At 39.3% G+C, this 20588-nt stretch overlaps 2 protein-coding genes and 2 non-coding genes across 7 annotated transcripts; 2 read left to right on the top strand and 2 right to left on the bottom strand.

Moving 5' to 3' along the window:
- Positions 1-119: 119 nt before the first annotated feature.
- tRNA:Val-TAC-1-1 (transfer RNA:Valine-TAC 1-1) lies at positions 120-192 on the bottom strand. Its single transcript has one exon. It is a non-coding gene; the product is annotated as a tRNA-Val (tRNA).
- A 419-nt stretch (positions 193-611) lies between these two features.
- Positions 612-12916, top strand: lama (lamina ancestor). 4 transcript variants are annotated; one of them, NM_001274511.1, is made up of 6 exons: positions 1189-1920; positions 2748-2856; positions 8852-8907; positions 10035-10698; positions 10763-10879; positions 10940-12916. In NM_001274511.1, the coding sequence occupies exons 4-6, from the start codon at positions 10439-10441 to the stop codon at positions 12537-12539; spliced, it is 1977 nt and encodes a 658-aa protein (NP_001261440.1). In that variant the 5' UTR covers positions 1189-1920; positions 2748-2856; positions 8852-8907; positions 10035-10438; the 3' UTR covers positions 12540-12916. The 4 variants fall into 4 exon arrangements, with proteins under 4 accessions (NP_729060.2, NP_001261440.1, NP_523933.3 ...); NM_168116.2 differs by lacking the exons at positions 1189-1920; positions 2748-2856 and adding an exon at positions 612-841; NM_079209.3 differs by lacking the exon at positions 2748-2856.
- Positions 1189-12916, top strand: CG46456 (uncharacterized protein). The gene is made up of 5 exons (NM_001382162.1): positions 1189-1920; positions 8852-8907; positions 10035-10698; positions 10763-10879; positions 10940-12916. Exon 3 carries the CDS (start codon positions 10179-10181, stop codon positions 10347-10349), a length of 171 nt encoding a protein of 56 aa, NP_001369040.1. The 5' UTR covers positions 1189-1920; positions 8852-8907; positions 10035-10178; the 3' UTR covers positions 10350-10698; positions 10763-10879; positions 10940-12916.
- Positions 12917-14369: 1453 nt separating this feature from the next.
- Positions 14370-14451, bottom strand: tRNA:Ser-AGA-2-5 (transfer RNA:Serine-AGA 2-5). The gene has a single exon. It is a non-coding gene; the product is annotated as a tRNA-Ser (tRNA).
- Positions 14452-20588: the final 6137 nt, after the last annotated feature.

The raw sequence follows: 20588 nt of genomic DNA, 5'->3' as shown, positions 1-20588 counted from the left end.
TTTTTGTGTATACTATGAACACGAAAGAATTATATATAACATATTATATACTTTTGTTTGCTAAAACTCCACTTAGTAAGCGTTTAAAAAAATAAAAATAAAAAAAAGTTACTTCCTCCTGGTTCCATCCGGGATCGAACCGGAGACCTTCTGCGTGTAAAGCAGACGTGATAACCGCTACACTATGGAACCAGATGCCAATCGCTTGACACAACGCAAACAAAGCACAGCGCCAAAAAAGGTTCTAAGGCAAAATGAAAAAAGTCAATCGTAAGGAATTTAAAAATCTGGGTTGCTGATAATTTAAAATTAAAATAAACCCAAGAATGTGAAAGCTTTAAGTCGAACGATAAATAAGAATGTCATAATTTAATAGTCCTTTCTTCTTTTTTTGATGTTCGTTTCGCTTAAATGCCGTCCGTTCAGGTGTTATTTCGATACCGGATTACTCATCCCACCTGCAGGGGATGCGATTGTTTGGGCAGGTAAGCCTGCGATAAGGAAAGCAAACTGTACTTTTATCCATTATTTATTTACCTTTGTGCGAATTTCTACGCCTGTCGCAGCTTAGATTTTAGGCTACCCAAATGAATCTGGCTGAAAGCATTTCCGCTTTATCAGTTTGCTCTTATCGCCGCACGTTTTGTTTGCCCATTTAGCTGCAGCTAGTTGCGAATTGGGGGGCGGAGCTCCACTCAGCGGACAGCGGTATCGCAGTAAGACGTCACGAATAACTGTTCAATTTACATATATTCACATTAAACCAATCTGCCAAGTGAAAAAGAGAATTGCGTTGCCAGGTGAAAGAAAAAGATCGGAGTGAAAAATCACCGAGAGCAAGGTAAAGTTACTCACTCCACTGGCAGCCAATTGAGTGGAAACAAATAACCGAAACACCAAGCTACAAGGAAATAGTAATCATGATCAATCATGAAGCTATCGGTTTTATTAGGACTTTTTTAGAAACTTGAATATCAGATAGCAGGTTCATTTTAATTTAGTATATATTTCTGTATAAAATAAACAAGATTCACATAGCATTTCATATAGACTATATATTAAATTCAACACCATATTCAAAATAAATGACTGTTTTGTTGTCGAGTGTAGTTGAGTGGTTGCTCTCGCACTTTCGGCGGACAGACCGAACCGAGCGATCGTAAAACTCTTCGGCCCCAGGCCCACAATATCAGTCTGTCCGCTGCGCATAGTCGAAACGGAAGGAAAATCGCTTTAATTCTCTGTGATCTGTGTTTGCGTGTTGAACTCGAGTTTTCAGTTCGTTGTTATCTGTTCAATTTCATTTGGATGTGCAATTGCCGACGCTAAAAATATATACGTAACGCGTGCAAGAAATTGAGAGTATTGCCCGACGCTCAACTAAATTACAAAAAAGAAATTTTATTTCATATATAAACGCCACGTTCTCGCGTTCTAACAAACTCCCCAATAAAAAACACACTCAAGCAGCACATTACATATACTCGACCACGCTGTATAATTAGTTACTAGCCGTTGATATTTCCAATACGCCGCATAGCAACAATAACCATATCAAACATTTCGATAATCTGATGTGACACAAGTTTTTGCATCGAAATAGCCGTGTGTGTGTGTGTGTGTGTGTTTGGTTCCCATTCGCCGCCAATCAAACCAATCGCATTGAGAGTGTAATCCGGGAAAAGTTATACACACCTAAACCTGCGCCTTTTCAATGTAGCCCTTCATGGATAATTAACACGTGAGCGTTGTGTGACTATATAGCAAAATCGTGTTAAAATCGTGTTCGCAGTGGCTGAATTTAGCAGCGATCCAACGAATAGTGTCATCTCGAACCCAGACACCCCCCACACCCCCTGCGAATTTCTCTTATTTGTCGGCGCGGAATTTGCCTGAGTCACGAGCCATTTCAATTTTCCGGTAAGTTGTCTTCGCTCTCAATCTCGATCTCATTCCGAAACCGAATCGGTAGAAGAGTGCTGAACTCGAGTGTTAAGTGTTAACTGTTAGTGAAAACACTTCCATTGTATCATTTATTGACCTCGAAATGCCATCGCAAAAATCAGGAACGCGTCGCAATATCTGTTTACCGACAAAAATAGGGTCAACATATTCCGATTGTCTGGGGACGTTTTTTCCCATCATTGTCTGCGATAGATAGACATATGTATAAGGATTATCTGGGGATCGGGGTTCGAAAGACGACGAGTCGCAATAGGGGTGACTGTCCTTTGAGTGAAATGGGTTTTCCATTTAAAAGAAGTGGATCTTGTCATATTTTCAAATGTAAACCAATTTATTCTGAGTTCAAAGAACTCATAGTTTGATCTTTACGCTTCTGGATTTCTTTGACATTCTTTAAAATAGATCATAGATTTTAAAAATAGATAGAGTGAACCATCAAAGCGTGTATAAATATATTTCGATGTATATTTGTTAAAAATATATTTTCTTCTTTTCCAAACTAAAATGTGCTATTTGTGTGAGCTGCTTTCGGCACTCAACAGTTTTTCACTAAAAGTTTAATTTCTACATATGCGAATTTTTTTGTGATATTTTTATTTTCCGCATACTCTTATCAAAGTTCAGAGGGGAAATACCAATGGTGCCGCTTATTTTTAGCTCTTGTCGCCTCTTCGGAAGCACTGATTAAGTTCCGTGAATGACTCTGCCGCTATCGGTTATCGGCTAGACTTTACCCCGAAGTTGAGGCAGCCGTTAAATAACAACTTCCACATATATTTCAGATATCTGTATCTGAATCGTAACAGATCACATGAGTGTCGGGCAGGCGGTTGACATGGGTGAGGACCCAGTAAACAGAGCTCCACGCGAGATACTCACTGAACTTCAAGCGTAGGTTTGCCAAATAAACATGTCATATAACAATTAAGACATAGGGCATCCAAAAATACATCGTACTTGACGTATTTACGTAGATTATCCGACCGTTTTAGTGTCTTTTCCGCTGAAACATCACCATTATCTCCAGTAGATAACGCTTTTTTTTTTGCACGGCATATGAGGATTCCAAACATATCAAAATCGGTGGCGGTTTAGTTCAAGCTATACACCTGAGCAGTTCGGTTTGGCCAACAAGCAAAGTTTAAGAAAAAGTTCATTGAAAAGTAAACCTCTACGAAATGAGAACCTTGCCAACGAGTACGATTCTGTTTGCTTGAACAAAAGTAAGAGTTCAACCTCAAAAGCCAATGGCCTAGAATACAAGCTCCACAAAAAATACTATATAAGAAAACCAAGACAAAACTTCTCAAGTTACCTCAAAAAAAGAAAAAACGATCGTCGTGGAACAAAGGGGTAATTTTGCCGCCTAGCAACAAGTTTTTTTTTTTGCCCCTGTTCCGCTGCGCATGCGCGGCTCATTTCAATGAATGTTCTTCGAAGTCTCTTCGGTCTGAGCAAACAAATAAAGGCAATAAAAACTATTAAGCAAGAGGGGGGCAGGTCTTTCCGAGAAGTGGCCAGGCGGCCCGGCGGCATCTCCTGCTCACATTCTCGTGTTCCCACAGCGCCAGACAAATGAGGTCAAAATCCTTGAGGTTCTTGTCCTTACTGCCTGAGCGTACAGTAGAGACTCCCTACCTCTAACTGACCTCAATAGATTACTGTTCGAAAATATAGTTTTCAATGAAATTGATTTCAATATAAATTATATAGGTGACATCTTTAAGAACGATTAACTAATTAGCTCAAATATGATTTAGCTTAGAGCAGTTAAAGTTATAGAATGTCTACTGTATATAAGCTACAAGGAATGCAGACGATCCAAGAAGAAGAACAGGAAGGCACAGAGCAATGAACCAGTATGAATAAAGGGAATGTTTAAACAGGCTATCTAGAGACTGTAGAAAATCCACCCTTTTGTACAGATCACTTTTAGCTTTGATATTGACCGACAATTGTCAATAAAATGGCTTGGGAAAACCAAAAGAGATAAAGACTAATCAAGGTTATCCCCGCCATTCGATTTGCGCTCTAGAAATGTGAATATATGTATGCTTGATTTATGCTCGAGCTCTAAAATGTCGCCATTTCAATTCATTTCAATTGAGAACATGTCGCCAAGAATTTTTGTTGTTGATTGACCCCAAAATGAGACTCTTATCAATTTGCCGAGCAAAGAAAGTGAAATGCACTAGAAAGCATTGGGTGAGACAACGCAAGAGAGGAAGCTGAGTGCCCCACAATTTTCATGGGAAAACCATTTTCAATTGCGCACTGCAATGCGGCTCAATTAAATGTCAATTTCAATTGTAAAACTGTAGCCAAGCGGAAACGCTTGCCTGTCAGTTAGCAGTTTGCATGGACAAGTGTAAAATGCGCAAATAAATCAGCCATACTGGCCATAAATAAATCTGACCAAAGAACCTTGCGTAATTAACCCAAGACCTCGCGTTCCCCAACCTATGAATTTTCCCTTCTTAGGCAGAGATAACTGACTGGCTGTCTATATGGCGCATATAGCACCTGCCAATCCGAGAAAAACCCAAGCGAACCGAACCTCTTCCTCGAAAATGGCGGCCAAGTTCAATAGAACTTTTGATTCGGAAAGACCTGGCACAAAAATAAAAGTATTTTCCCAACTATAAGATACCCAGTTTTAGGATTGTCCCAATTCTTTGCCAAATGCTTTGTCATAAAACGAAAGTTCTGAATTTTATTTTCAAATATATTGTGGAAATTCCAAACATTATTTTAAAAGAACAGCTGATATGTGCGAACAATTAATATTCAAAGAAAAATGTGAAATCTATATATCTCATACCAAAAATATATGCATAACTAATTTATTTGATTAAGATAGCAAAGATAATTTTCCCAAATTACCAAGTAGGAAAATTTACCACATACCCGTGAATTTTTCAGCTAGCGGGTATGAAAATTTCGCACGATTTTCCCGCCATCATCGGCGTGGCTAGAAAAACCCGAGAGAAGACGAAAGACGAAAAGCCGAGCGCCGAAAAAGCACCGACAGTTTCGGTGGCAACGTCAAGGCATTCGCACGATCCGAACAGAAACTGGGCGATCGGGCTAAGAGATTGACGTAAAGGAGATTCCGCTGTATCTTCAAGATACTTATTTGGTGCAGATTTTTCCGGTTAATGTGAAATACAAACAATCTTAATACAAATTAAGTCGCAATCCCATCGTATTTCCAGTTAATTGCAGTTAATTATTAAGCCAAATAGATTTTGGTAAGTGACTTTTCGAAAGGGGTAAACGAACTTATCAACCGTGGGATTCCTTCAAATAACCGGTTTCGGTTGCATCAGAATTTTGTGAACCGATTAGATTTTGAAAGGTCTCAAAAATGTGTATATGTAACAATTAGTTTGCTGTGCCATTGACATTCAACAATAAAACCATATTGCGACTTAGTGAAGGAAAATAAATACTTTAAAAATGAAAATGCATCACAACTGTTAAAGAACACAGATCAAATACAAAAACATTTTCTTATTAATAATTTAGTACTGTACAGTTTTATGGTGATGTTCTTATATAAAGGTCAGCCCTTCAAAAGGGCGTACCATTCAAGTTATATCACTTACTTATATCATGAGTTCGATAGATCACCTTCCTCTGGGAAAAGAGATTCATTTGGGGACAATGAAATTGCTTTGAATATGCCTAATTATTCACGAATTCAAAGCGATCGCAGATTATGAACACAATATTGTCCGCCGATTTCATTAGCATATACTAATTCAGAATTTCCCGCACAAGCCCCTAGCTAATCAAATTGTTGCCATATTCTATAATCTGATTAAATCAGCGAACTGAACGTATCATTCACAACTCAGTTTGCAATCATCTGGATGGGTTGTTAGCATCTCGATTATCATTCGATTGGAGCGTGTTGGATCGAATCAGCTGAGATGAGTGGACACGGTAGTATCTGGATGGAATTCTACGCCTTTGGCTTATTACAATGCCCTGTTCACTGTTCAGACGATCCCCCATAAATTCAGCGCCCTTCTCCAAACTATCTAACCTGTCTCGTCCACGTGCGGACCATAGAAATTCCGACTGTTCTGATCCCCAGATCACCCAGAATCGCCAGATTCGCCAGTCCAGACGTCGCGACGCGGCGCTTGTGGTTTTGTCTGTCTGTCAGTAGTCTAAACACTGGACAGGGCTCCAGTCGGAAAATGTGCAGTTCCAACAAAAGATAATGTATCTGCATTGCAGGAAAAATAAATGGATAAAAGCGAATGAACTAAGATATATTGATATTATATATATCAGATTAAGTATGTTAAAAGATTTAATATTATAGGGCTTGCTTCTGTTTCTCGATAGAATAGAATCAATAGAACTTGTAGGATTAAAGTAAAATCGATATATATTATAGCATATTTGTGCTCAGTGTATGCCCTCGCAGTGCGGCGCTGTCTGGCTTTACAAAACGGGTGCACTTGCAACTTAGTTGTCCCCGGCATCAGTTTACACGGCACTCACTCCAGACTTTAGACTCGGCAGCGGTGATGGGCTCATCAAAATCTGTGGCGTTGTCAACTGAATGGCGGCGCGTGGCAGCGGCCAAGTTAGCAATTTTCGCGTTACCTGAATCGAAAGCCATGGAAAAGCGAACACACGGCCAAAATGATTTTGCAGCGTTGACGATCCGTGCGGATTCATTCAGTGATTCCCACAATCGTTGGGGAGTGAATTGAATTGGTTATCCAATATGCTAATGATGGCATTATTTCCTGAATAACACACGTGGCACGTTCGGTGATCGACATGCCTCTATATTCCACTTAATGCCACATGTGGCGTTCGGAATTCTACGAAAGATTATGAATTTGTTGTGGAGGAATTGAGCAGTGTAGACATAATAAAATATATAGCAAGAATGTGGGTTATATTCAAGTGTTTACTTCGTGCGCATATATATTTTAAATGGATGAACAATAGAAATTATTGGCAGCCATCAAAAGTTTCCGTTTCCAATGGAAAATCATTAATAATCGTGAAAATAAGTAAATATACGCTGGAATTATGGAAAAGTTTTTAGAGAATTTGTGGGTGGTTTCTATTTAGTTCATAAATTTCCAAAATTGATGTGCTACTTACTTATTGTTGAAAAAAGAAATTAGCAAGATCAATACTTTCTTCATTTTTACCCATTAAATTTCCTCGGTTGTATGGAAAATTTAATCGCGGCTAGACTAAGAATTATCTTATCAGAGAAAATTATATAGAACTCCGCTGATTGAACTTACGTTCTTAATATGCCAAAAGCTAGACACGCATATCTAAATATTGATCTCATAAATATGCTGACAATCTTATCAATATTCTTCACTTGGCGACAAGCGAAAGTTTAGGTGCGGACGGCATGTGTAAACTATTTACTCCGACTAAGTTTTGATTGATCAACTGACAAACATACATACATAAGTGCATATGATAATTTTGTCAGGGCTATGAAAACAATGGCACTACTTAGCTCGGTAGCGCACAGTGAGGATTTATATGGATACATATGGATATGGAAAACAAAACAACTGTGTTTGCACAGCGATAATGATAATAGCGTTAATCGAGTTAAGTAGTTAAATGAGACGCAAAGACGTCAGTGCGATCTCATCACAACCTTTCCCCACTTTTATGCTCCCCGCGCTATTTTGGATCTCAAGTTTGCATTTAGCTTTCCTGACATGCCGCTAATGCGTCAGTTGAGGTTTACTTCGAACTTTTCAGTTGTATCTGTCTATATACTGTGTCTACTATATAGTAGTATACCCATGATATTGACAGCTTTGTTGTGGGTTGCAGCCTTCCATGAGGGCAAGTCAATTAAGTTCTGTTATGGATTACCTTTAATATGTTTAAAAATATAAACCTACTACTATGGCATCGATTGATGTGTTGAGGCTGACTCTTTTCCTTAAATCTTGATTGCTGTTTATTTTCACAGCGAACTGAAATGGAAATGAGTGAAATGAAAGAATTTCCGTTAGTACTTGTGATATTTTTTTCGAATTTGCAATTCCAAATGTTTACACTGGGCCTTTAAATAATTGCTTATAGCTCACTGGGTTAGTCACACATCCGAAAGCATTACTTCATTAAGAGTCTTCCAAACAGGTGATTTGCAATGATTTGCTTGAAAATTCAACTATATCTGCTTAAAGGTGCTATTTAAATAAGCTTTAAAAAAGGTGCGCAAGGTGTAATTAAAATTGTTTTACAAAAATAGCTCAGTTGCCAGGCATTTCAGTTAAATGACCTACGTTACAGTACTTGGAACTGAAATTTTTACTGAAAATTCATTAATATAAATACTCAATGCCATAAGTTCTAGGCCCCTCCATGTGTCATAATAATTAAGTGTTTTGTCATAAAAAATTCCATGTCTTAAGATTATTAATCGCAATTAAGACTATAACACTTATTATACTATGAATAATTAGGAAAAAGATTATTAGAATATGGAAATATCTATTGATAGATCGATGATGGATTTCTCAGAACTTTATTACGAACCTTCCATACTTCAACAAAAGGCCACCAGCCAATTGGCGATCGTATATCATATCGCATATCCAACCAGTAATTGCCATGATCAACATTTTGTGACAAAATAAGCCAATAATAATAAGCGCGTGCGCCTGCTCAGTGATGTCCATTATAATCCAAAATAAACAGAATAAACTCCAGACTCCTTACTATATGTCGGCAGAAATCAGACAAATCACGAGACTTGCGACCATTTGGATAAATAAAGAAAGATACGAATTAATAATGCGTTGACCGAATGTCTGAGAAAATGTTTGGATCAATATCAAATTCACTAATGAGTTGGTTTCCTTTTTTTCAGTTCTTCAAATGGGTTGACTTGTGATATTGCTGCTTCCTGGACCCGGGAAACAAAAGGTAAGACTTATGTTTATAACACGTTTTTACACCTGTTATAAGCATCAAATTAGTCGTAAATTAATACCAAATATCCATATAAATATTTGCGTTTTCATATAACCAAAAGTCACGAGAATTTTGCTATACATTTAGAAACAATCAGAGAAAACAATACGCATTCGATAAAAATTTTTAATTGTATCAGCGTGCCGACTGATTGATGTTAATACCATTCAGAATTGTTCAAAAATTTGCAAAGAAAACAAAATGCTCGTATAGTGTACTAATACTGATGGTTTGGAATGTTTGCCCCACGTGTCCGATGTACACAAATGCGTATTGTTTACGCCAGATTATAATAGTACTGGTTTAATTTGGAATTTCCGATTAGAATTTCCAATTTACATTATGGATTAAGCAAGATCTTCAATGTGCTTTTGGCATTGGCTTTGAAATTGTAATATTTATAGACGCCAGAGCAATTTGCCTTTTTGTAATCATAATGTTGTTTATTAATTAACTAAGGACAGACCCCACAAGACAGGCTAACTAACTGATTGAAAGTTTTCCGCTGTTTCCCAGCTTCACCTTCATTGCGCTCTTGTGGATTATTTTATTATGTAGATTTTTCTGCAAGATCTGTAGAGGCACCTGCTTATCTTTGTTCGCACACTGCTTACCATTTGCCCAGCTGCTGTTTTAGCCATATAGCAATTCGGCCACTCGACGAGTTCTATTCGAGCCATAAAAATAATTTATTAGTTTTACAAATGCTTAAATTTGTTTACCTCTCTCTCGCTCTCTGGATTTGCAAAAAAAAAAAAAAAAGAAATTTCCTTCGCCAAATGTAGCGAAAGTGTGAGATAAACGCTTGGGATTACGAGTATGGAATCAGATCAGGGAAAGTGTGTTAATATTGGAAATGGTTCAAGGGCGGAACTTTGGAAGATTCCGGTACGGTTTATAATATTTAATGAGTGTGTAGTAATAAACACAAATCATTAGATTTGTTTGTTTAGTAAATATTTACATCGATGAATGGATGTTATTGTATATGGGCATGCATAAATATTCCATCGAGACGTCATAGTCTCTGCTTTATGAGCATATTTTCAAATATATTAATTATGGTTGTTCTTTTCCAGGGATACAAATTGAACCTCAAAAGACATAGCCAAGCTGCAATAAAACCATCGCCAAACCACCGCCGCCATTTAAAGTCAATAGTTAGCACGAATATAACCACCTAGAAACCGTTGGAATCTCTGCTTGAAAGCAGCGCACCACCCATGAACCAATCGGCCAAGGCGCTCAACAGCGTGGCCACCGAGATCAGCACCTCCTGCTCCTCCAGCACCTTCACCAACCATCCACAGAACCACCTGCACACTGGCCACCTGATTGCCCATCGTCTTGGACACTCCTACGCCGCTCGTGCCGATCACAATTATCTGGGATAAGTTCTGCAATTGGAATCTGACTGGTGAAACACGTTTCTCGAGAGGATTTTCCATTTTTGCATCGTAGCAGCTTCACGACGGCCGGCACAATGTTAAAAGTCGTTGGTGCATCGTGGCAAAAAACGCGGATAGGGACCTACATCCTAATCGGTGCTGGTCTCTTGGTCATCGGAGCCTTCTTCATTGGATATATGGAGAGGCCGGAGTACGATGGCACCTACTGTGCCACCGCTCTGTGGACCAAGCAGGTGGGCTTCCAGATTGAAAACTGGAAGCAGCAGAATGATCTGGTCAACATTCCCACGGGTGTTGGCAGGATTTGTTATAAGGATTCGGTTTATGAGAATGGGTGGGTGTTAAAGCACATAACAATTCGCTTATCATGATTCTAATATGCCATTGTTATTCCGTAGTTGGGCCCAAATCGAAGTGGAGACGCAAAGAACTTATCCGGATTGGGTGCAGGCCTATGCCGCCGGAATGCTGGAGGGCTCGCTGACCTGGAGGAACATCTACAATCAGTGGTCCAAGTAAGATAACTCTATATCTATTTTTTCTTGATATTAATATATATTTTTTTACGATTTCAGTACCATTTCCTCTTCTTGCGAGCGCGATGAAAGCACCCAGAAATTCTGCGGTTGGCTCAGGGACCTTTTGACCACCAACTACCATCGCCTGAAGAGGCAGACTGAAAAGGCTGAGAATGATCACTACTGGCATCAGCTGCATCTGTTCATCACCCAGCTGGAGGGCCTGGAAACTGGCTACAAGCGAGGAGCATCCCGGGCACGATCCGACTTGGAGGAGGAGATACCATTTTCCGATTTTCTGCTGATGAACGCCGCTGCCGATATTCAGGATCTCAAGATCTATTACGAGAACTATGAGCTGCAGAATAGTACGGAACATACCGAGGAACCCGGAACGGATCAGCCAAAGAACTTCTTTCTGCCGAGTGCCACCATGCTGACGAAGATCGTCCAGGAGGAGGAGTCGCCGCAGGTACTACAGTTGCTCTTTGGTCACAGCACGGCTGGAAGTTACTCCTCCATGTTGAGAATCCAGAAGCGGTACAAGTTTCACTATCACTTCTCGTCGAAACTGCGGAGTAACACGGTGCCCGGTGTGGATATCACTTTCACTGGTTATCCTGGCATTCTCGGATCCACCGATGACTTCTACACCATCAAGGGTCGTCATCTGCATGCAATCGTAGGAGGAGTGGGCATCAAGAACGAGAATCTGCAGCTGTGGAAGACGGTGGATCCGAAGAAGATGGTGCCCTTGGTGGCTCGTGTAATGGCCGCCAATCGGATATCCCAGAATCGTCAGACTTGGGCCAGTGCCATGTCCAGACATCCATTTACGGGAGCCAAGCAGTGGATCACCGTTGATCTGAACAAGATGAAGGTGCAGGATAATCTGTACAATGTCCTTGAAGGCGATGACAAGCATGACGATGCTCCAGTAGTGCTGAACGAAAAGGATAGGACAGCCATCCAGCAGAGGCACGATCAGCTAAGGGATATGGTTTGGATTGCCGAGCAGCTGCCGGGCATGATGACCAAAAAGGATGTTACTCAGGGATTCCTGGTGCCCGGCAACACGTCCTGGCTGGCCAATGGAGTGCCGTATTTCAAAAATGTCCTGGAGCTAAGCGGCGTCAACTACAGCGAGGATCAACAGCTGACGGTGGCCGATGAGGAGGAGCTGACCAGTCTGGCGTCGGTGGATAAGTATTTGCGGACTCATGGATTCCGTGGTGATCTGCTGGGCAGCCAGGAGTCGATTGCCTATGGCAACATAGATCTGAAATTGTTCTCCTACAATGCCCGACTGGGCATCAGCGATTTCCATGCCTTTGCGGGTCCAGTCTTTCTGAGATTCCAACATACTCAGCCCAGGACTCTGGAGGATGAGGGCCAGGATGGTGGTGTTCCACCCGCCGCATCCATGGGCGACGAACGGCTCAGCGTGAGCATCGAGGATGCAGATAGTCTGGCGGAAATGGAACTCATCACGGAACGGCGATCTGTGCGAAATGATATGAGAGCCATTGCCATGCGAAAGATTGGCAGCGGACCCTTCAAGTGGTCAGAGATGAGTCCCGTGGAGGAGGGCGGTGGCCATGAGGGGCATCCTGATGAGTGGAACTTTGACAAGGTCTCGCCGAAGTGGGCGTGGTAGGCGCTGAGGAGCAGGTTTCTTCTTTTAACCCGTAGAACCCAATCGAATTTGTACCCAAAACCCACCTCCATCCATTTTGAAAACTGGAAAGCAATAATTGTCCTAGATTTGGTAATTAGTGTCCTGTCTTGTCTCGTATAATTTGTGTGTTCCTAGTTGGTACATATCTTACGTCCATAGTCTTCTAGTGTCTACTGTACTTATGTATGTATGCGTGTCCAATCGATTATTGTCTTCCAGCTGTACAGCTTTTTATTTTCCGTAGGTCTTTTGTAAATTAGCAACGAAATTGGAAATATATTTTTTAGCAACAAATTTTTGTACTTTAGTAACTATTAACAAATTGTAAAGAAAATAAAAACAAAATCATGAAAAACAACAGAATGTGTTTGAATTCCATTACTGCAAAGGTCAATAATGATTTTGGAATAAATTTGCATTTTTTATTAGACTTCATGTAAATTACTAATCTAATTTTTGTAACTTTTGAAAAGTTTGTGCTTAGCTAAGGCAAAAACCAATCAAGAACTATTTAAGCCAAAAGCTTTGCCGAGAGCTTTTGAAATAGAATTGGTAAATGTTCCATCTAATTAAATTAATATGATACTACCTAATGCCAACAATTTTAAAATACCGCAAGCGCTTAAATATTTTATATTGATTTATTGAAAATATAAAAAGGTAAATGTTTAATAAGTAATGATATTTTTGATCTATAATCTATGTAAAAGTAACACTACCAGGTATACTTAACACAAGTTTATATTAACATGCGTTATACATTTTAATTGTTTAGCACTGCTCTAATTGGCCAGCCCAAGTTAACTCCTCCTTTTGCTTACTTTACTTTACAGTTACTTTCATTGGGGGCCTTCCTATTGGCCCTAGTCGATTTGCCAATCAGCTTTGGCCACACCCCTTTGCCAACTTTTAATTGGTCAGTTCGTTTCCGCTCCTTTTTGCTATCAAATTTAAAGTTAATTAATCAGGTTACTTTCACTTTTAAATGTAAATAACAAATACTTTAGAAAAATATTAAAGAAGCTGATCAAAACTCATACTTTTTGTCTCAAAAAGCATATAAAGTGCTAGTTGATTTTTCGCACGCGCCTTAACTGCGTGTCTTAAACTTTCTTTCGACCCTTTGTCTCAATTACACTCCAATTCTTCGCAGGATGAAGGACCACAGTAAAGTACGAGCTGGAAGTTGTCAAAAACAATTCGAAGAGGAGCCCCGCACCAATTACCAAACTCAAATAGATCTATTTCGAAATTCAATTTGCCCTCGTAGCTCGCAACCAGGGCAGCCAACAAACGAGGCCAATTACTTTAAAATATTTCGTTGAGCAAACTTGGTCGACAAGTTTCGAAAAACAAAAAGAAAGCACCGAAAAGGAAAAAGAGGTTCGTTTCTTTTGTCTTGGTCGGAAACACTGAGCTGGCAACAGGCTAAGATGAGAGGATGCTGTGCGGGTGTCTGAGAATAAAACAGAAATCCCTTTTATGCTTTGATTATGGTAATTTTGCGATTTGTTTTCATTGCAGTGAAACATGCAATTTTCCTATATATATGCCAGCTATATACATATATATTATGTAGTCCATCTAAAGGGGGAAACTATGAGCTGCACAGCAAGTTGCTGGTATGCAACTTCTTAGCTTGACAAAGACCAAGCCAAGGAATAGCAATTTGCATAAGTTGTGCCAACGAACAAACTAGCTGAATGCACCCGAAAAAATCTCTATGAAGAATACATTTTTAAGCAAAAAAAAACCATACATTTAATAACACTAAAAATTAAACGCGAAAAAAAAAAGTATTTAACTAATCGCAGTCGGTAGGATTCGAACCTACGCTCCCAGAGGGAATCTGATTTCTAGTCAGACGCCTTAACCGCTCGGCCACGACTGCTTGATGAATGGGTGCCGCGAAAAGATAGTTAAAAACTTTGCTATTTTATATAAGCAATATATCGCTTTTAATTTATACATATAGTTTAGTTTTTTATTATCTTCACAAATTTATTCAATCCACTTAATGTTGCGCCTATCTCTTCCACTCGACTTCCAAAAATAGAACAAGTTTATAATATACTTTTAGTTGGAATTATTGCGTTCAAGATACTATGCTTATGCATACGAAAAGTAGGTTTTTATGTATTAATATTCTTTTGTTTAGATAGCTTTTTATGTTTGACGTATTAACCCCAACGTTCTAGTAACAAATAATTTCATTGAATTTTTTCAAGCGAACCATGGCTACAAAATTTGTTATAGTGCAGCGAGGGTGAGGGAGCTACGGCGAAGTATTTTTCATACATTCCGGTCTTCTCTGAATTCCTCGCCTGCAATTTCCACCTTCATATCACTTATTGTCCCTGTCATATGATTTAGCTGAATTATGGCCGCCATTCGGTTCGTTTCGCCCTTGGGCTAATTTATAAACGTAAATTTACTTTGATGCTAATGACGCCGCTGAAGGCAAACAACATCAAACAGTGTCCTCCCGCAGATAGTTTTCAGTTGATATATCAATTTGCATGCCAAAGGTGGAAATTAGTGCATTTGCTCAAGGGCTGCACCGCCGATGGCTAAAATCTATATATGTATGTATGTATTTCCATCGATTTCGCCCGTTTTAAACTCCAGTTCAGTTGTCAGGTGTTGGCACTGTACAAGCATTGTGATTTATGGTTTAGCCACGCAATTGCGTACGGCCAGTGACCAGCATTTTTAAGTGTTCAACGCTGCGTATGCGTAACATATGTGCCACCAGTATTTCCACCTGTGTGGCCGTGTATTTGATTAAATTATTTTTGCGTGGAAGTGGGAGCATTTGTGAAAATATTCAACTTTCGCTGGTTAGGTTGGTCGCAGATGGCTAGAGGAAAGTGTATAGAATGACCAGAAAATGATGAAATTATAATATAATTTAATGTTCAAAAGCCTTTTAAAGGGTGTAAATTCATAGCTTAAAGTGCAGTGAGATTCTCGAGTGCTTATCACGCACCAGACAACAAAAAATGCCTGGGGGCAAATCTAACCACACCGTCATACTTGGAGTCACCAGATATCCTGCGAGCAGTCTGACAGAGGCAACTGGTTTTTTATTTGCTCATTTATTTGGGAACATTTTTTAGATTTTGACACAGCTTGGTTTTTCTTTGTGCTCACCACACATTTGTGGCGCTTTTTTGGGTTAAATATCTTAATAACGAATTTGTAAAGCTTAGCACACACAAAAGCAAGCTGTGTCCTTTAAAATACTGCGGTCTTCCACTGCTATCAGTGATAAAAGTCCTTGACTGTTGACTTTAAGGCCTTTAACCCTTCAAGCAATGACCACATACAGCCACGCCCACTGCCCCTGCTCTGGTCTGGCCACGCCCACCGGAGCGAGGTCATCGGGTCATCAAATTGAAATGTGGAGATGTTTTTTGTGTGTTCTCTATTTCTTCATGTCGGCCGTCGCCATCCGGATGCGAATTAATATGACCAAATGGTCGAGGAGCGGTTTCGGTTCAGAGGTCATCAAAGTGACATTTGCCGCAGACTCTAATTGCTCTCGATTAATGGATTGTTTTTCACTTATTTGAATATCCGAAAATGTCAAAACATCGAATCCTTGGTCGTATAAATTGAGGTCAAATTTTAATTTAATTCATACAAAAGCCTTTAGTGGCCTTCAAATTTGCGTCAGTCGGATAAGATAAATATATCATCATTTTAGAATTTTATCAAATCCGGCCATATCTTTGGTTTATCAGGCTGCCAATTTATAGACATATTTTTCAACTGATATTATTCCAATAAATTCTACAGTTGAATTTAGTACTTTGTCTTCCATTTGAATAAACATTAATTACTTCTTTGTACATATTTTAATGATATTTATGTGCATGTATGTAGATTATTTTTAAGTGCATTCAAACTCCTGTGTGTTTTGAGGTGCAGTCAAGCTCCTTTAGTCACACATGAAATCCATAACTCAAACACACCGCCTTTAATGGCAATAAGCAGCTGGCAGCAATCTTAACCGAGCACTTCCGCTCCACTCGAAGTATTACGAGTTGGAAAACAATAAATATCGCCTCGAGGAGGCCAAATCTGTTACACAACATGAGTGGTGTGGATCATGAACTGGAACACGTTCTGCATGACAGTCATGACGTTGACAAAAACAAAGTCATCAACTGAAGCTGAAGTTGAGAACTGCAATCAAATCGAACGGCATGTGCGGGGAGTCGAAGTTCAGGGTTTGGTTATCCCAACCGGCGAACAATACATTGACTGGGCGACTTATTTTACATTTTTGAAGTGCCTGCGCCCTGGTTTATGATTAAAGTAAAAGCATGACATGGCCCCAATCCCATACTCATCCCTATAACCATCGTTATCCTGGCGACCAACTCCCTCACTTTTGGCAACTTCATCATTGTGATAAATGAGCTTAGCTTGTAGCACATTTTTCACAACAAACTCAAATTTTGTTCTCCCCTTTCGTTTTTGTTTTTTTTTTTTTCTAGCTTCCAACTTATCCGTTTTTTCCCCCCTGAATTGTTATTAACAACTTTTTTTTTTGGGTGTGTGTAATTTTGTACAGTGCAACAAAGTTGAAAGCTCAAGGATTTATACCACATCGAAACTAACGAAACAAAGTTTGAACATTCTGCTATACGTTCTGGGATCGTCATTCTGCAGGATGCAAATGTTTGACATGCAATAGTTGGCGGGAAATTCTTTTAGCGCTAACTGTGCTTTTCGAGCAGCATCTTCAGGCAAACGACTTTGGCACTTTTGGCACGTGCCCTTCCTTCCCCACTTACAGCTTAGTTAGTTTGATTTTGAATGGTTTATTTGGTTGACTTGGCTCGGTGGTTTCTGCCGAAGCTCCAGCTTCCAATTGTTATCAACCAATTTGCCAGGCGCAAAAGGGGAGAGGGGAAAATTCGGGGAAAAAGCCACAGGAAAACTTCCTGCAAAGGCGCGTTGGTGGTTCGCCTTTCCTTGGTTACATTTGCAAACAACGTTTTGAGCGATTGCGAAAGGCAAAAACAACCAGTCTTTTAACTCGAAAGAGTTAGACTAATGAGTTCTTAATCTGTGCAGATTGGTAGATTTGATTTTTTACTATCGTTTAAAATCTAGAACCAAAAGTATGCTGCACAAAAATGTGCCAAGATTTATCGGACGGCCAAAATTGGCACGTTTCAGCCGACTGGCAGTGAAATAAATATTTCTGGCCCACACAAAATGTAAATTTTCTTAAGCCGGATGAGAGGCGTTGAGGGATAAATGAGGGCCAGGTGTCAATGTGTCGGTGTGTCTGTGTGTGTGTGTGGGTAATGCAATGAAAATAGGCCAGAATTTTCTGCTACTTTTCAGCTCACTCGCTTTTTTGCGAAAGTTATGCGAGCAAACCACAAGGTAATTAAATTCCTTAACCTTAAGCAGCATTATGGGTAGCCGTCTTTTGGGGCGGATGGGCCATGTCCTTGGTGCCCAAAAAGGAAGCACACTCACACAGGCACAATGAATGTGTTTGCGGTGACATCAGTGTGCCACTGTGTGCGTGCTTGGCACTTGAGCATTTAATTGAATTTTTTTGAGAGCAGATAAGGACACGAAGGATGTTCCAGCATCTTGACTGGGGCCAAGACCAGCCAACCGAACCGCATTCTCCTCATCTGGACGATTGCATAGTTTTACCCGCGGCGCGAAATGTCATAAATTATCTAATAAAGTTTTTATTTAACGAGATGGAGGGAGAAGTTTCATTTTGCCCGCTTTTAATTACATTTTTGAATGAAGAATGCGAATAAGGAGAAAATTGGCCAGAACGATGAAAAAGCAAACAAAGCGGTCACCGCAATGTATTGTTATTCTGTTCAATTATTATTTGCAATTTTTCTCATTACCTGGAAAAACCGAATGGGCTCACTCAAGCATTAATTGTGCTGAGTTGACATTTTCCCATTTTCTCCACTCAACAGCGATTCATAATTGCACTAAATAAATAATTAGCTAAGGGTTGCACAGAAAATGCGAAGGTAGGACATTTTTATTTTAATAAATCATTTAATAATTGATTAATAAATAAAACCATTAGATGGTAATTAAAAAAATAAATCCTTTTTTTCTATTATTTATGAGCCCGATTGATAGTTAAGCAGTGAGAAATTTGTTTTAAGATTTAAATACATTCATTTATTTTTTTTTATTATATAACTAAATTAGTTACATCCACTCTAGTTAAAACCACCCATATCCCTCCCAAAGTGTCAAAATCCTCGTGCAGGCAAAGTTACAACGAATTTCGCACTCTAACGAGGAGAAAATCCAGTGGAAAAGCATTTTCCTTCTCACACAAAACGAAATAATGAAATTGTACAAAAGGCCAGGCACAAAAAGTAACACAACGAGAAGTCTACGAGTAGAGCATAAAGAAAAATGGAAAGCAGTGCCATGTAATCCAATTGCATGAAATGTACACAAGGACACGGGGCGGCATTTAATTTAGGGGCGTGCCTAGCAAACACACACACACACACAAACACTCATTCAGTGCGAAATATGTTAAATAAATATGATGGGCGAACAAAAATACAAAAAAAAGAAGAGTCTGAAATGGGAAAAGGAGAAAAGTTAAAGAAATTTACATGGATGGCTTTTGCCTTTACTTTTAAGTGGTTTCCCTTGTTGCCTCTGAGTGCGTGTGTGTGTGAGTGTGTGCGAGTTAGTGAGACTGTGTAAGTGTGCGTCTAACTAAGTGTGTGTGACTTGGCCACACTTTTTGGCTCAACTCTTTGGTCCTTTTGTTGCTTTTGGCGCTTTGAAGTAAGTGCATTTAACGCTGCTTCTCCCGCTTAACTTTCTATGCTCCATGGGCGTAGTGCTAAATATTTTCAATCTAATCATATCAATTATATTTTTAGGAATTTTAAAAAGGGGACTTATTTCACATATTTAATATTAAATATTTAAATTAAGTTTAACCTAGAACTAACCTAGAATCTTAAATGATCAAAATAAAAGAGATTACAAAAAATAAATTCATAATCTAAGACTTCCTGAAGGTCCTTTTAACCCCCTTTTCAACTTCGTCCATGTATTTTACCACTTTTCCCTTAAAAGTGCTAAGTGCGCTTGAGATTTAACCCCCTTTGCCGGTATTCTCCACTTTTTCGAGCCTTGTTTATGCTGTTGACTTTTGTGTGCAAGTGTTTTCTTTAATGTACCCTGGCCGCATTGTTGCATAGGCGTTGAATTGTGGCCCATAATTCAGTTGCACACTACCAAAAATCAATTATGCTAAATATTCGCCCTTGCATTAACCGATTGTGACAGGTTTTGTGTTCACATTTTCAATTTGATTCGAACCGCTGAACTTGGCCGGAATGTTGATCAATTTGCAATTATTTTAGAAATACAATTTTCGTGTTTGTTCTGCCTGGGAAATGTCAGACGGGAAATGTGCTGCTTAATAAAACGTAACACGTTGTGGGCCACAAAACCGAAGGTCGTCCCGAATTCGAAATTTTATCTTTGTTCCAGTTGTTGATTTTTGCCAATGCTCTCTACTTGCCGCTTTTGTCACACTGCCTGCCTGCATTCAATTCAATGCATGTAAAATAAAATTATGCAAATTTATAAAGCATTCGCTCTGTGGTACGAACAGCATCCGAAATTATTTGCTGCGGAGACATGATCCAATTGGAAAGTGCACAAAATGAGCAGTTGATGTGAAATATTGGTCTGGTTATCTGGGGTTACTGCTGGACGCGATGGCACTGAAATGGAGTGCATTGGATTGGATTGTGGTTAATTAGAGTTGGATTCTATGGGAATTGTCACAGTTATTCCTGCAAATATTTTTCTTTAATTTTCCATCGCAAACAGCAGGATTTTTAGTCTTTAATCGAGTATTTTAATAAAGTAAAAATCACGTTATTTAAATGTGTGGATAAAATAGCTTTACCAATATCTTAGGGCTTGAAAAAATCCTTTGAAAATGATAGTAAAACTCAATCTAATTAGAAACAAATCCGC

The sequence above is a fragment of the Drosophila melanogaster genome, chromosome 3L, assembly GCF_000001215.4.
Source record: "Drosophila melanogaster chromosome 3L".
Lineage (NCBI taxonomy): Eukaryota > Metazoa > Arthropoda > Insecta > Diptera > Drosophilidae > Drosophila > Drosophila melanogaster.
This window is presented reverse-complemented; position numbering and strand designations above follow the sequence as displayed.